At 47.4% G+C, this 14672-nt stretch overlaps 1 protein-coding gene across 3 annotated transcripts; it reads left to right on the top strand.

Annotated features, from left to right (window-relative positions):
* Positions 1-512: 512 nt before the first annotated feature.
* Positions 513-13018, top strand: CES3 (carboxylesterase 3). 3 transcript variants are annotated; one of them, XM_079118505.1, is made up of 13 exons: positions 514-669; positions 1781-1985; positions 2092-2230; positions 2379-2512; positions 2983-3136; positions 3242-3346; positions 4706-4801; positions 5168-5308; positions 10267-10347; positions 11155-11302; positions 11953-12102; positions 12258-12336; positions 12454-13018. In XM_079118505.1, exons 1-13 carry the CDS (start codon positions 588-590, stop codon positions 12647-12649), a joined length of 1710 nt encoding a protein of 569 aa, XP_078974631.1. In that variant the 5' UTR covers positions 514-587; the 3' UTR covers positions 12650-13018. The 3 variants fall into 3 exon arrangements, with proteins under 3 accessions (XP_078974632.1, XP_078974631.1, XP_078974633.1); XM_079118506.1 differs by lacking the exon at positions 3242-3346 and having other exon boundaries at positions 513-669; XM_079118507.1 differs by lacking the exon at positions 1781-1985 and having other exon boundaries at positions 550-669.
* The last annotated feature ends 1654 nt before the right edge of the window (positions 13019-14672 follow it).

The raw sequence follows: 14672 nt of genomic DNA, 5'->3' as shown, positions 1-14672 counted from the left end.
TGGAACTGCAGGATCCATTTGCAAGATGGCTTATTCACATGGCTGTTGGTCAGAGACCTCAGTTCCTGAGTGTATCTTCAGGACATGACAGTTAACATCAGTTTCAGAGGTTCCATCCTTAGCCAGTCTACTCCATTACTCTGGGCCTGAAGTGAGACAGAGAACATCATGGCAGAAGAGCCTACCGAGGAAAGCAGCTCAGCACATGGCAACCAGCAATCAGTGAGCGCTGAGAGCTGGGATTTGAACCCAGCTGGGCTATATTATATGTATTATATATAATATATATTATAATATAATATTAAATATATTATATATATAGCTGGGCTATATTTTATATATATATATATATATATATATATATATATATATATATATATAATATTTGGTCCTCTGCAGGGGACTCTCCCAGTTCTGTTCCTGACTTAGTCACAGAATGAGACATTGAGTCCTGGAGCTGGTCACCAGCCAAGTGGGATGGACCATGGAGGTTTGTATAACACCTCCCTTTAGACATCAGTGATGCCAAAGGTCAGGGTCTTTGATTTATTTTCTGTTGCTTCTGCCCACAGTCTGTTGTGAGGAATATGAAGAGAGTGGTAAATGCTGGGTCCAGTGCCCTGGTATGGGTGGGCTGTCTGTTTCTGGCATTTACTACCACAGCCACTGGTAAGACATACTCACTGGGTCTAAGGAGTGGATATTTCTGGGTTGCAGGAAGATCAAGTTGGGAGGGGAGGGAGGGAAAGGAAGGGAAGGGAGGGAAGGACTGGGAAGAGTGGGCAGCCAACTCAGGGAAGGGGCACAGCTTGGAGGGATGCCAGGGTATGTGCATGCAATCTGGGCAGGGGCTCTGCCCTTGCTGTCTATGTGATCCCCAGAGCAGCCACGTCCAGGGACGCAATTGTCCTTATGTTTTAAGGGGACTCAGGATTTGTTTTAGTTGGGTATGGTAAGACAGGCAGATGTGCAAAGGACTGTCACAAAGGAAGAAGTTTATTCACAGTTGCCTAGAAACAAGACACATCGCACACTGCAGAGCCACCCAAAGAACAGAGGGAATGGGAATAGGTGGCAGAGGGAATGAGAGGAAAATGTGGGTTTGAGCTTTTATTGTTTCCCCAAGCAGGAAAAGGCAAGCAGGTTAAGCAGGCTTGGGATAGGCTAGTTTGAATAATTTCAGCAGACTCTGGGGCATAGAGGCTCTGTCCCGAGTTGTCTCATCCCTGGCCCAGGAGTGCTCAGGGCTAGTGGATAGTGGCCAGGATTGTGAAAACTCATTGAGGAGGTGGCTGGGGTATGGCTCTGGATCAGCTCATATTGAATGACTTGCTTCCCAACATGTTGTCTCCTCTTTAGAAACTGACTGACCCTGGGAGGGGTGGTCCCTCCAAGGTCAACAAGGCTCCAGATGTCGAACATAATATAGAAAGTAAAGAATAGAATATAGAAAATAAAGACATGATTATTAGATTTTCTTTTAGCAGATGAATAATCTGAGGTTCAAATGGACAAGTGACTGGTCCAAGGCCCAAGGCCCCACAGTAGGTGTGGTTTGGCCATGGAGGGGAGCAATAATGATGCCAAAAGAAGGAAGTTGGGGGAAATTAAAGGGGTAATCAAAGGACTCAACTTGCAGACTGCTGGGGGGGTTAACCATGATGCCGCATGGCAGTGCTCAGAACAGAGCCTGGAGGTACAGGGGCTCGGAGAGCAAGTGTATCCTTCCTTCTGAGAGACCGTGCAAACTCACCCCATTACTCCTACATCCTGCCCTCAGAGCCCCAAGTAACTGGTCCTGAAGTGGACACCCCTCTAGGCCATGTGCGAGGCCAACAGGTGGGTGTGAAGGGCACAGATCGCCTCGTGAATGTCTTCCTGGGCATCCCATTCGCTCAGGCTCCTCTGGGGCCTCTCCGGTTCTCAGCTCCACTCCCAGCACAACCCTGGGAGGGTGTGCGGGATGCCAGCACTGATCCCCCCATGTGAGTAGCCCAGGCAGGGGTGGCCAAGGGGGCCATTTGGCAGGGATCTATCTGCCGGAGCTTGTGAGGCTGATTACCTGGCTCTCCGGTTCATCCTTGGCCACAGGTGCCTGCAGGATGTGAAAAGAATGGACACCAGCAAATTTATACTCAATGGAAAACACCAACTCTTCTCTGTTTCTGAGGACTGCCTGGTCCTCAACATCTACAGTCCAGCTGAGGCCACTGAAGGTTCCAGGAAGCCGGTATTCAGCCCAGAGATTCATATCCACCTTGCCCACCTGCCCTCAGGTGTTCCCAAAACACCTTGGAGGTCCTGAGAATGCCCTGAACTAATCCTTGGGCAACTGGATCCCAGAAGCTGGGATCACTGCCCCATGGTTATCTCTGCAGGTCATGGTATGGATCCATGGAGGCTCTCTGATGGTTGGCTCTGCCACCTCCCAGGATGGATCAGCTCTGGCTGCCTATGGGGATGTGGTGGTGGTCACAGTCCAGTACCGCCTTGGGATCTTTGGCTTTTTCAGGTGAGATAGATGCCTGGCAGAAGGCATTGACTGCCCTGGAAAAGTCAACTCATGAAAGAACTAAGGACCTAGGGTAGATGACCAGGACCTGAATGGAGAGCACTGAAATCCTAATGATTAGGGCAGAGAGTGGTGCTTCCCTGAGGCTCCACTCTGGGAATGGGCCCAGCCAAAGCTGGAATTGTATATTGAACTTGGTCCCTAGGACAGATGGTATTGACTTCCTGGGCTAGGGCCAGATTCCCAGGAGGGACTGGGGTCAAAGAGCAACAAGCTTATGCAACCATTTGAAAGCCAGACTGTTAGACTTGTCCACACCACATAGAGGTGCCAAGCATGGCTCATAGGTGCTTTGGGAGCAGAGGAAAGTTCATCATCCTGGTGGCTGGTTCAAAGCAAACCTGCAATGGTCAAGGAAAATGTGTCTGGGGAATCACTTTGAGCTAACCACTACCCCACCCTGCCCCCAGCACTGGGGACAAGCATGTGCCTGGCAACCAGGGCTTCCTAGATGTGGTGGCTGCTCTACGCTGGGTGCAGGGAAACATCACCCCCTTTGGGGGTGATGTCAACTGTGTTACCATCTTTGGTGAATCTGCTGGTGGCACCATCGTCTCTGCACTGGTGAGTCATCACAGGAAGCTAGCAATTGTGGCTAGGTTGGGAGGCTACTGCTCTCAGCTCCTCTGGTCTCTTTTGATAGTCACCAATCCTCTCCACTGTACCCAGGTCCTGTCTCCGATGGCTACAGGGCTGTTCCACAGAGCCATAGCACAAAGTGGGGTCATCACCATGCCGGGGCTCATGGAACTCAACCCATGGCCCAAAACTCAGGTCTGTATTTTTTTACTCTCTCCACACCCCACTTGTGCTGGTCCTAGGGTCTCAGAGTGGGAGGCAGTCACTGATAGGGAGTTTCCTGTTGTCAGAGAGGGACCAACCATGATGAATAACACACAGGCCCTTCGGAGACTCAGAGGAATGACATGCATTCCAGCAGCTGGGCAGTCAGGCATGGCTTCCTGGAGGAGGCCACCTCTAAATGGTTCACCTCTGGCCTCCTCCCCAGGGTGAGGTCTTGGGGAGCACACATTTCCCCAAGGGTCCTTGGGGAACTCTCCATTCCCAACCACCCTGCTGTTTGAGAGCTCTCCATTCAGCCTCTGGATCCCACCCTAGATTCCCACTGACAGTCTTGTGAGGAATTGCTAGGGGAAGCCAGAGGGTTCTCGAAGGGGAACCACACACACCTGCAAAGGCTGCAGGTGTGAGACTGTGATAGGTCCTGGAAGCAGGAAGCCATCAGGTAGGGAATAGAGTAGTTAAGGGATAGAGCAGGAAGTGAAGGTGCTAGAGAAATGGGAGGCATTGCAGAGAGCTCACAGGCCATGCAATGGTCCTGGACTTGATCCAGAGGGTAGGAAAGCAGGGCAAAGATGTGTCTGAGCTACTCAGAGTGGAAACTGGACTGAAGGGAGCAACTCTAGAGGTCAGGAGGCCAGGGAGATAGTCAAGGGAGAACCAGGCCAGAGAGACTGTGATGGGGCAGGGGAAGACCAGCAATGGGGACAGGGACGAGGGGAGGCTGGATCAGTGAGCTCTCCTGGCTCCAGTTCCCAAAGGTGGAGGAGTGGCGGAACACTATAATCCCTGGTGCAAGATGATTCAGGAAGCTCTACAGGGCACATTGCCCCTTAACTGGGCAAGAATGTGTCCATGGCCCTGCCGTGGAGATTTTCTCCACCTCAAACTTTAGGTCCTTCCCTGTCTCCCTTGAAGCTGTCCCTAACAGTCTCACTTCCTACCTGACTTCTGGCCTGCTCTAGCCACAGCATCCCCTGCCACCCTCAGACTGGTCTGATGGAGCTCCTCTCTCTTCAAACACTATCTCTGTTTCTCTTTCACTCCACAAACTGTACTGACACAGAAAAAAACACAGTTCTCAGAGGGGCAAAAGGCACTCATTTCCCCAACCCCGTGCAACAGGGAATGGCAGTTTGATGTCACTGGGGGCTACACAGGGCAGAGATGGCCTCTCAGGGGTGGTGACAGGTATCTGGCCAGGCTTGGGCCTGATCTGTGACATAACAGCCCAGTGTTCTACAGATGTGCCCGCTGTGTACGAGAAGGAGTGGACTAGAGGGATGGGGGGTGGGGGTGGCGGAGAGGGAAGCAAGACATGTCTTTCTCCAGAATGTAGCACGCTCCTTGGCCTGCAGCTCTGACTCCCCGGCTGAGCTGGTACAGTGCCTTCAGCAGAAGAAAGGGCAAGAGCTGATCAACCTGTCGGTATGTATCCTCTTGGGGGATGGGGACAGACAATAGCACAGAGAGGGTCCTGTCCACCTCCTTTGGGAGCAGAGGAGAAGTCACCACTCTGAGGTGAGACTTGGGGCAGCCATCCTTGAGGGGAAGGAGCTGAGGATCCACCCCAGCCCCAAGGATAAGCCCTAGCTGCTAGGGAAGACATCTGTTTGGAAGCAGCAACTGCTCCAGGTCTCCTTACTTCCCTGAGCCCCCGGTTCGAATGACCTCCATCTCCTTAACTTCCCTCAAGGGTCAGTCACTCAGTCATGCAGCTGGGTGACCCCTAGGGTTACACCCTTTGAGGCTTGGTCCTGACTCAGGGGCCTTCTGCCTTATTTTCTCCTGCAGAATAATCGGATCTCTTCCTACACCATTGATGGCTCCTTCTTTCCCAAAAGTCCCCGAGAGCTCCTAAAGGAGGGGCAATTCTACTCTGTGCCCTTCCTCATGGGTGTCAACAATCATGAGTTTGCCTGGCTCATTCCCAGGGTGAGTGTTCTCCAACACCTGTATCCTTTGGGACTCTTCCCAGTCAATCTTCTCCTACACCAACATCACCACCACAATCCTGTGCACTGAGCACTCCTGTTCCTCCCATTTGGTAGGTAAGAAAGCTGAGACTCAAGTTTAAGGGACTTGCTCAAGGTTGCTCAGTTTCATTTTCACAAAGCAATATATTTCCTTTTGGGGGATCGGGTTTTTGCACAAAGTGGTCTGGGCAATTCCAATCCACAGCATATTCCTGTTGGTATCTTGTTTATACATTAGGCTCTTGGAGACTGATTTGTTTTACTCTGTACCGGAGAGACTGACTACCTAAGACTCTGAGAGTTCAGACAGCATCGAGTCATGGGACAAGTACCTTCCAGTCCATTCTGTGCCCAGAAATCCCTGCGAAATATCAACATTGTGCTTTCCTCCTGAGCAACTTCTTACATCATTCTCACTTGTCTACTCATCTTTGCAGCAATCTTTTCTGTCTGTTTGTTGTAGTGCTGGGGATGAAACCAAAGGCCTTGAACATGCTAGGCAAAGCACTCAACCACTAAGCTGCAACCCCAGCCCAACCATCACTTTTAATGGCTGCAAACCTCCCACAAAGGAGAGTCTCATCATGTTTCTTCACTTTGGCATTTGGGCAGCTTCTGCTTTTTGCCACTGCAGCAAACGGTGTGGTGAACACCTTCATGTGCACAGCTTTTGTCCTCTGACTTATTCTTTTGCAATCAATCCCCAGGATGGGCATTTGCTTACACAGTATGAAAGGCTCATGTAATCTTGACACTCAAGGACAAAGCTTGTACAAGTTTCCAGGTCAATGTCCCAGACTCTGGCAGACACCTTGTCCGCACACTATTAATATACAGCTGTGAACATAAAAATGACAGAGTGCTGGCTGGCTCCCAAGACCTGTGCAAGCTTGCCTATGCCCAGGACCTACGCTGAAGTTGTTTCTCAGCCTCAGTGAATCCAAGGCCTGCTCCCTGCATCTGGGGCAGGCATTCCCTTGCACTCCTTATCATCCACAGTAGCACAAGTGTAAAATTTTCACCAAACTCAATGTTGACTCAATATCCATGGTAAAACTTTAGCATTAGAAAGTAATCCATACCTCTCACAGAAACCTGACCACTTCTTACATATTGCCATTGACATAGCACTTTCTGAAATTGCTACACAAGTTTAAACTGCCTCCAGCAACTTGAGTCCACAAGTTTCCTTGTAACCTTACCAGCATTTGCAGAACGTCAATTAAAAAATATAAGCTTTATTGAGATATCATTTATACACCATAAAAATTCACTCCTATAAAGACTAGTATTTGATGTTTTTTAGTATATTTGCAAAGATGTGTAACCATCACCGCTATCTTATTCCAGAATATTTGCATTCTCTTAAAAGAAGCCCAGTCCCCATTAGCAGTCACTCCTTGTTCCCTCTCCTTAACCCATAGCGACTACTAACCTACTTTATGTCTCTAATCTACTTTCTATCAAATCTATGGATAGGCCTATTCAGGACATTTCATACAAATGCATACACAAAATATATGGCTTTTTGTGTCCGACTTCTTTTACTAACATTATGTTTTTTCAAGATTCATTCATGTTATAGCATGTATCAGTACTCCATTCCTTTTTATGGCTGCAGAGTCAATTATATGGCTGTACCACATTTTGTTTATCCATTTATCTATCAGTTGATAGACATTTGGGTTGTTGCCACCTTTTTGGTTATTATGCATGATCCTGCTGTAAACATTCATATACAAATTTTATGCAAATATAGTGTATTAGTTAGTTTTGCATCACTATAAGGAAACGCTTGAGGCTGAGTAATTTGTCAAGAGGTTTATTTAGCTCATAGTTTTGGAGGCTGAAATTCCAAACAACATGGTGGGGGATCTGATGATCCCCTCATGGCTGGATTGCTGATGTGGGATTATATCACAATGGTGGGAGTGATCATGTGCCAGACAGCAGGGGAGGGGCTCTTTTTATAACAACTGGTTCCCATAAGAACTATGTTAATACTTTCCCAGGTCATGCTTCCAATAACTAGGCCTCACCTCTTAAAGGCACATGGTCTCCCAATATTGTCATACTGGGGATTGAACTTCCTACACATGAACACTTGGAGGGGACACTCAAACCACATCTATACAGTAGCACATATGTTTTAATTTCTTTTGATTATTTATGTGGGAATAGAATTGCTGGGTCATATGGCAAATATATTTGATCATTTGAGAACCTGCAAGACTGTTTTCCAAAGTGACCACACGATTTTACGTTTCCTCCAGCAGTGTGTGAGAGTTCCAATTTGTCTACATTCTTGTCAACACCTGTTGTTGCTTCTCTCATTTTGATTCCAACCACCCTAGTGAATGTGAAGTAGCATCTTATTTTGATTTGCATTTTCCTAAAGATGTTTGAGCATCTTTCAGGTACATATTGGCCTTTGTATTTTGGTGGTGCTAGAGATTGAACTCAGGGCCTCATGCATGCTAGACAAGTGCTCTGCCACTGATCTCTATCCCCAGACTTATTGGCTATTTTTATATCTTTTTTTGGAGAAATGTCTATTCAAATCCTTTGCCCACTTTTAAATTGGATTATTTGTCTTTTGTTGATAGTGTTGTTGAGTTGTAAGTTTTTTACATATTCTGGATACAAGTTCCTTGTCAGACATGATTTGCAAATATTTTCTTCCATTCTATGGGTTGTTTTTTTACCTTCTTGGTAGTTTCCTTTATAACACTCAAGTTTTCGATTCTATGAAGTTCATCTATTTTTTTCCCTTTTGTTGCTTGTATTTTTGTTGCATATCTAAAAAGATGGATTGCTTGACCCAAGATTACAAAGATTCAGCCCTCTGTTTTTTTCTGAGAATTTTATAATTTCAGCTCTTACATATAGGTTTACAAACTTATTTGAAGTTAATTTTTGAATATGGTTTTAGAGGTTTTTTGGTATGTGGTTATCCAGTTATCCTAATACCCTGTTTTTAAAAAAAAAAACTTCTTTCTCTACTGAATTATCTTGGCATCCCTGTTGAAAATCAACTGACCATAATATAAAGACTTATTTCTGAACTCTCCATTCTATTCCATTAATATATGTGTCTATCTTCATGGCTCTACTACAGTATGTCAATTACTATTGAAATTGAGAAGAATAGACTCTCTACCCTTGTTCTCCTTCAAGATCATTATATCACTTTGCATAACATAGTGCCACAATATGAATGGCTTAAACGACAGAAAGTTGTTGCCTAACAGTTACAGAGGCCAGAAGTCTAAAATCAAGGTGCCATCAAGATTGGTTCTCTGGTACTTCTGAATGCTGAGGGGAAGAACCGTTCAGGGCTTCTCTCCTACCTTCAGGTAGCCACAGGCATACCTTGGTTTGTTTTCTACCCTGTCTTCACATGGTCTTCCCTCTGTGTGTGTCTGTCTCTGTGTCCATATCTCCCCTATAGAGGGATACCAATCATATTGAATGAGAGCCCACCCTAATGGTTACCTCTGTAATCATCTTAATTACCTTTGAGGTGAGGAGTGTGTTTGCTTTGCGGCACTGGGGACTGAACCCAGGGTGCTCTACCACCGAGCCCTTTTTATTATTTATTTGCAATAGGGTCCCCCCAAATCAACCAAGCTAGCTTCAAACTTGTGATCCTCCTGCCTCAGCCTCCTGAGTAGCTGGAACTACAGGCATGCACCACCACACCCAGCTTAACTTAATTATTTTTGTTAAGGTCCTTTACTCCAAATAAGATCACCTTCTGAGATACTGAGGACTAGGAGACACTATTTGCTCATCCGTGAATTTTTGCTCCTATTCTTACAAGATTAAGAAAGAGCCTAGTAGCAGTGAAATGAATGTTAATAGCTAACATCTCATGGTGCTTATTCTCTGTCAGGACTACTATGTTGTACATTAACACACTCAGTCTTTGAGACAATCCTGTGGGGCAGTCCTTTGGGCAATCCTGTGTTAGTCAGTTTTTGTCACTGTGACCAAAATACTTGACAAGAAACTAGCAATGGAAAAGTTTATTTTGGTTCACGGTTTCAGAGGATTCAGTCTATGGTCAGTTGACTCCATCACTCTGGGCCTGAGGTGAGGCAGAGCATTATGGCAGAAGAGCATGGAGGAAGAAATCTCCTCCATTCCTGGCAGCTGGAAATCAGGAGGAGAGGGGCAGGGAAAAGATAAACCCTTCCAGGACCCCCAGTGACCTACTCCCTCCAACTAGATCCCACCTCGCACTAATTCATTCAGATCAATGGACCATGAAAGGGATTGATCCACTGATGAGGTCAGAGCTCTTATGATTCAATCATTGCCTAAAAGTCCCACCCTGAACCTTCCTGCTGTGGGGATCATGCTTTCTACACAAGCTACACATGAGTTTTTGGGGGGACATTCCAGATCCAAACCATACTAGTAGGTTATTACCATTCTTTGTTTACAGATTAGGACACTTGAAGCACAATGAATTTAAGTAACTTGTCCAAGTTGTGTACCTAGTAAGTGGCAGAGCTGAGACTTAAACCCAGGGAGTCAGGCTTCAGTGCTGTTAACTGTAAATTATATAAAGACAACATTGGACATTTTTAACTTTACCTCTAGCTCCTGCTATAGTCTCTGGGGGTCTTAATACTATTCTATAAAAATATTGAAAAAATTATCTCATTTCCTAGGGTACCATCATCAACGGCTGCCTGTTGTATGTGGTGCTAATGTTCCCAGTCACCACCCCTCAACCACCAATCTGAGGTTTATCTTTTGAGGTCTTTGGACTTGTGGGTTTGGCCACACAGACTCCATAATGAATTTGTGGATGCAGGGTTGTGAACACGTTCCTGGCCTGCCCAGAGCTGGGAATGGGGGGCGGGCTGTGGTCCAGCTGTACTGAGAGGGCCTTGTTTTTTGCCACAGGCCTGGGGTCTTATGGATAAGATGGAGCAGATGAGCCGGGAGGACATGCTGGCCATCTTGAGACCCTTCATGATGGATTCGGTGAGGCAAGAAGCAGGGGGAGGAGGCTGGTGGGTATCTGATCCATCACAGTATGCTACCTTTTAGCCCTCACAGATATTCAACCTTCCCCAAGCCCCTTATCCAACTGCTGAGTTTTAGTGCCACCCATGGATCCCCTTGGATGAGTCAATGTGGTTCTCAAAGGAAAATCAGCATTATCATAATCATTGTCACTGATCCTTAATGAGTAGTACATCCTATGTGCTGGGGACTATGCTATCCTGAGCACAAGGACAGGCATTGATCTCCTTCAGCCTTCCCAGCAAGTCTGTGAAGTAGGGACTTTTATTATCTCCATTTTACAGCTAAGGAAACTGAGGCTTATGGTCGGTAAGGAGCAGAGACAGATCTTGAGTCAGCTCTGTCTAACCCCAGAGCCTGAGCCACTAGATGACAGATGGAATTAGTGTCAGACCCCAGCCCTGGTCACTTTCCCAGTTATCCCAATCACTCCAAATTCATGTCTTCTCTTCCATGCTGAAAACTTCAGGTAGACTGTCAAACAAACGTGCCAGGCAAAGACTGCCTTTCAGAGAGGCTCAGCTACCCTGTCTAAGATCACACAACAAAGCAGTGGCCACAGAGCTAGGATTTGACTCCAAACCTGAGCTTATCCTACCCAGACACCATCTAGAACTCCCAGGGAAGCAAGGAGGCAGGCGACTGACCACTGGAATATAAACTCTGACATTTGGAGGAACCCATGCTGGAGGGTGTAGGGCTTCTTGGTAAGGTCTGTCAGAGCTATGGGAACTGAGCAGGCCTGAACATGACCTCTCACCCCAGGATGTGCCCCCTGAGATGATGTTCACTATCATAGACGAATACATAGATAGTAACTCAGATGCACAAGCCAGAAGACACAGCTTCCAGGAAATGATGGGCGATGTCCTTATCTACTTTCCTGCCTTGAATTTCTCAAGAAACCTCCAGGGTAAGCCTATCCCTGACCATCTGCCCCTCCCCCGCCACTTGAGCCCAGGAGCTGGGTTATCACAGGTAACATTCCCCTGATACCCTTTGCCTTGTACCCTTCTGCCACTCCCAAAGCCCTCTTTTTCTGGGATGTAGCATCATAGTAGTGAGAGGTGTCTCTGGCAGAAAGAGGAGAAAACAGAAGTTCAGAGAGGTACGGTGATTTATCAGAGGTCACCCAGCAGGGCTCTTCACCAGTTGTCAGGATTCATTCAATGTATGGATCATTTTGTCTTCTTTCCCTGCTTTTCCTGGGAGAAATCTCACTTCCATCAAGACCAGTCACCATTCTCTGACACAGTTCTAGAATAGCTCCAAGTTCTTCACTTGGTGACCCTGGGCAAGATAATGAACTACTCTGTGCCTGACTTTCCTCATTTGTAAAATGAGGATAATCTAATTCAAAGTTGTTATGAGGATTAAATGACAGTACACATTCAGCTTACAGAGTGGGACCCAACACCTAGCAGTAGTTCAGCAATGCGTCCTGCAAATCATTTTATCTTCATCATTTCTATGACTAAAATCGGTGTTATCACCAGCTTGTGCAGCCAAAGGCAGGGCCTGATCATGTGGGTACCTAACTCCAATCCTGCCCTCTTTCTGCAGATTCTGGAGGCCCAGTCTTTTTCTATGAGTTCCAGCATCCACCCAGTTCTTTTGCGAAGATCAAACCAGCCTGGGTCAAGGCTGACCATGGGGCTGAGAGTACCTTCATGTTTGGAGGTCCTTTCCTCATGAATGAGCGCTCCCTCCTAGGTATGGACAGAAAGACAGACAGACAGTGCCTGGGCTGCCATGCTCCAAGGTTTCAGGGTAGGCTTGTGGAGACAGAGGTCTCCAGCCAGTTGCAGAGACCCTTGGATCCCCTCTAGATCCCATCGACCCTAATCCAGGTCTGTTTCCCCCTCCAGCCTTTCCAGAAGCCACAGAGGAAGAGAAGCAGTTGAGCCTCACCATGATGGCCCAGTGGACCCAATTCGCTCGAACAGGGTGAGTGAGTGAGCATGGCTGGCTTTAAACCTGAGGTTTGGGGCCTGAGACACTCAGACCTGCCCCCAAGAGGGTCAATACAGAAAACCTTGGTTCTCATTCATTCCTCTTGCCCAGGGACCCCAATGGCAAAGGGCTACCTCCTTGGCCCCAGTTCAATAAGTCGGAGCAATACCTGGAGATTGGCCCCATGCCACGAATCAGGCAAAAGCTAAAGGAGGCCCGAATGCAGTTCTGGACAGAGACACTCCCCAACAAGATCCAACAGTGGCACCAACAGCAGAAGAGGAGGACAAGGCAAAAGGATCTCTGAGGCAGGCCTGGGCCTTCTAGACTGGGGCCAACCCAAAGGGTGTCAAAATCCCAAGAAGGCAGCCTCTTTTTCTGCTCCTGTTAAGAGAGACTTTAATCTAACCTAGGCTATTGTGGGCTCATGTCCCTTAAAACATCAATCAGCCTCTGCAGGACTGGCATGGCACTGTTTGAAATGTCACTAGCCTGCTTCCTGCCTCTGGGACTTTGCACAGGTCCCTGAAATGCCCTACCACTGGCTTCATGGCAAGTTCCAGCACATTCTTCAAGCTCTCCAGAGGATCCCTTCCCCCAGGAAGCCTTCCCAGTCTTCCCCAAGCCATGTGGCCCCGAGCAGGTGTTCATTAAATCACAGCCTGCTCTAGGTTCACACTGTCTATGTCTGGGTCTATGTCCCCACCAGAGGGGGTCTCTGAAAGTGGGGATCAGCCTGACCCTACTCTGTCATCCATACCAGGATAAGGCAGGACTGAAGTCAGGGGATATTTGGAGGGTGAGTGGCAGGTAGAGAATTTGTGAATGGTGGCTACAGGACTTGAACTCAGGCCCCTCAGGGCCCAAACCATGCTCAGTCCCCCACAGGTGTTATCTGCCCTGGCCAGCAGGGTGGTTTTCAAAAGCATTTCAAGAGTGGGGAAGTCCTAGGACACCAGAGGAATCCAGTCTAGAAGAGATCTTAACCTGCAGAGGCCTCGTTCTAAGGCAGAGTCCCCTTCTCTCTGCCACCTGGTCTTAACCCCTGCATAAGACAGAACAGAATCCAGCAGGGCCACCCTCACTAGGCACAGTCTTTTCCAATTACAGCCTTGATGCTCAGGAACTGGGATACAAACTCCCAGCCCAAGTGCCTGGGTTCCTCCCTCCCTTCCCATTTGGGGAAAATGAGACCAGAAGTGTAACTCAGTGATAGAATATATATTGGTATGTGAAAGACCCTGGATTCAATCCCCAGCACCATAAAAAGAAATCTGGATTTTTATATTCTCCCAATGTCTTCCCTTGCCCCACTTTCCTATTCTACCAGTTCCAATCCCATATATAGCCTTTCTCAGCCAGAGGAGTTCCTGGCTGCTGATAGTTACATGAAAAACATTTGCAACTAGGACTGTTATGTTCTGGAAAAACCCATTTGGGGCAGGAAGGAGAGACACAAAGTCAGAGGGGTTCTGAATCATATCATTCCCCTGCTCAAAAGCTCCCTGTGACTTCCTGTCTCCCTGAGGACAAGTTCAAGGTCTTTGTATGATATTGAAGTTTTCCTGTTCTCAACCCCTTCCCTCCACCAGGGAAGTTTTCCCCATAAACTGGTAGGAAGCCTGACCAGTAAACAGTCCCCATGTGTGTTTCTGGGACCCAAATCTGTGAAAACAGACGAACCAGTTCAGACCTGAAGGACAGGGAAAGAAGAAAGGACACATAAGCAGAAAGCTGAAGAACAGCAGAGGTTACTCAGATGTGTAGGCCACAGTAGTAGACTAGAGGGGAGAGGTGTGCCTGGAAGAGGGGACAACCAGAGCAGGGAACCAGAGGACAAGATGTGCTGAGGAAATGTAGTTCTGAACAAGTGGAAGGATAATCAAAGATCAGATTGCAAGGGGTTCATGGACTATGATGGGGGTGTGGACTTGATCTCAATCTTTTTTTTTTTTTTTTTTTTTTTCTTTTTGTGGTGCTGGGGATTGAACCCACGGCCTAGTGCATGCAAGGTGAGCACTCTACCAACTGAGCTATATCCCCAGCCTTCGGGGGTGTGGACTTGAGAGCAACAGCCATGGGAAGGTTTTAACCAGGGGCCACGTGAGCAGATTTATCATCTGGAAGAGGGTGTTGGGGTGAGGAGTCCGGAGCAAAGAGAAAAGAAAGGGGCCAGTGTGGGACTGCAGGGAGATGGAGAGGCACTGGTGGGCTCTTGATTTAGAGTCTTCAGACAGACTTGGTGACTGATGGGACACAAAGGTAAGGGGAAGGAAGACTCCTCAGGATCAACCTCCATGAAAGTGAACAGAGTTGCACTAGGAACCAAG

The sequence above is a fragment of the Sciurus vulgaris genome, assembly GCF_902686455.1.
Source record: "Sciurus vulgaris genome assembly, chromosome: 17".
Classification (NCBI taxonomy): Eukaryota; Metazoa; Chordata; class Mammalia; order Rodentia; family Sciuridae; genus Sciurus; species Sciurus vulgaris.
This window is presented reverse-complemented; position numbering and strand designations above follow the sequence as displayed.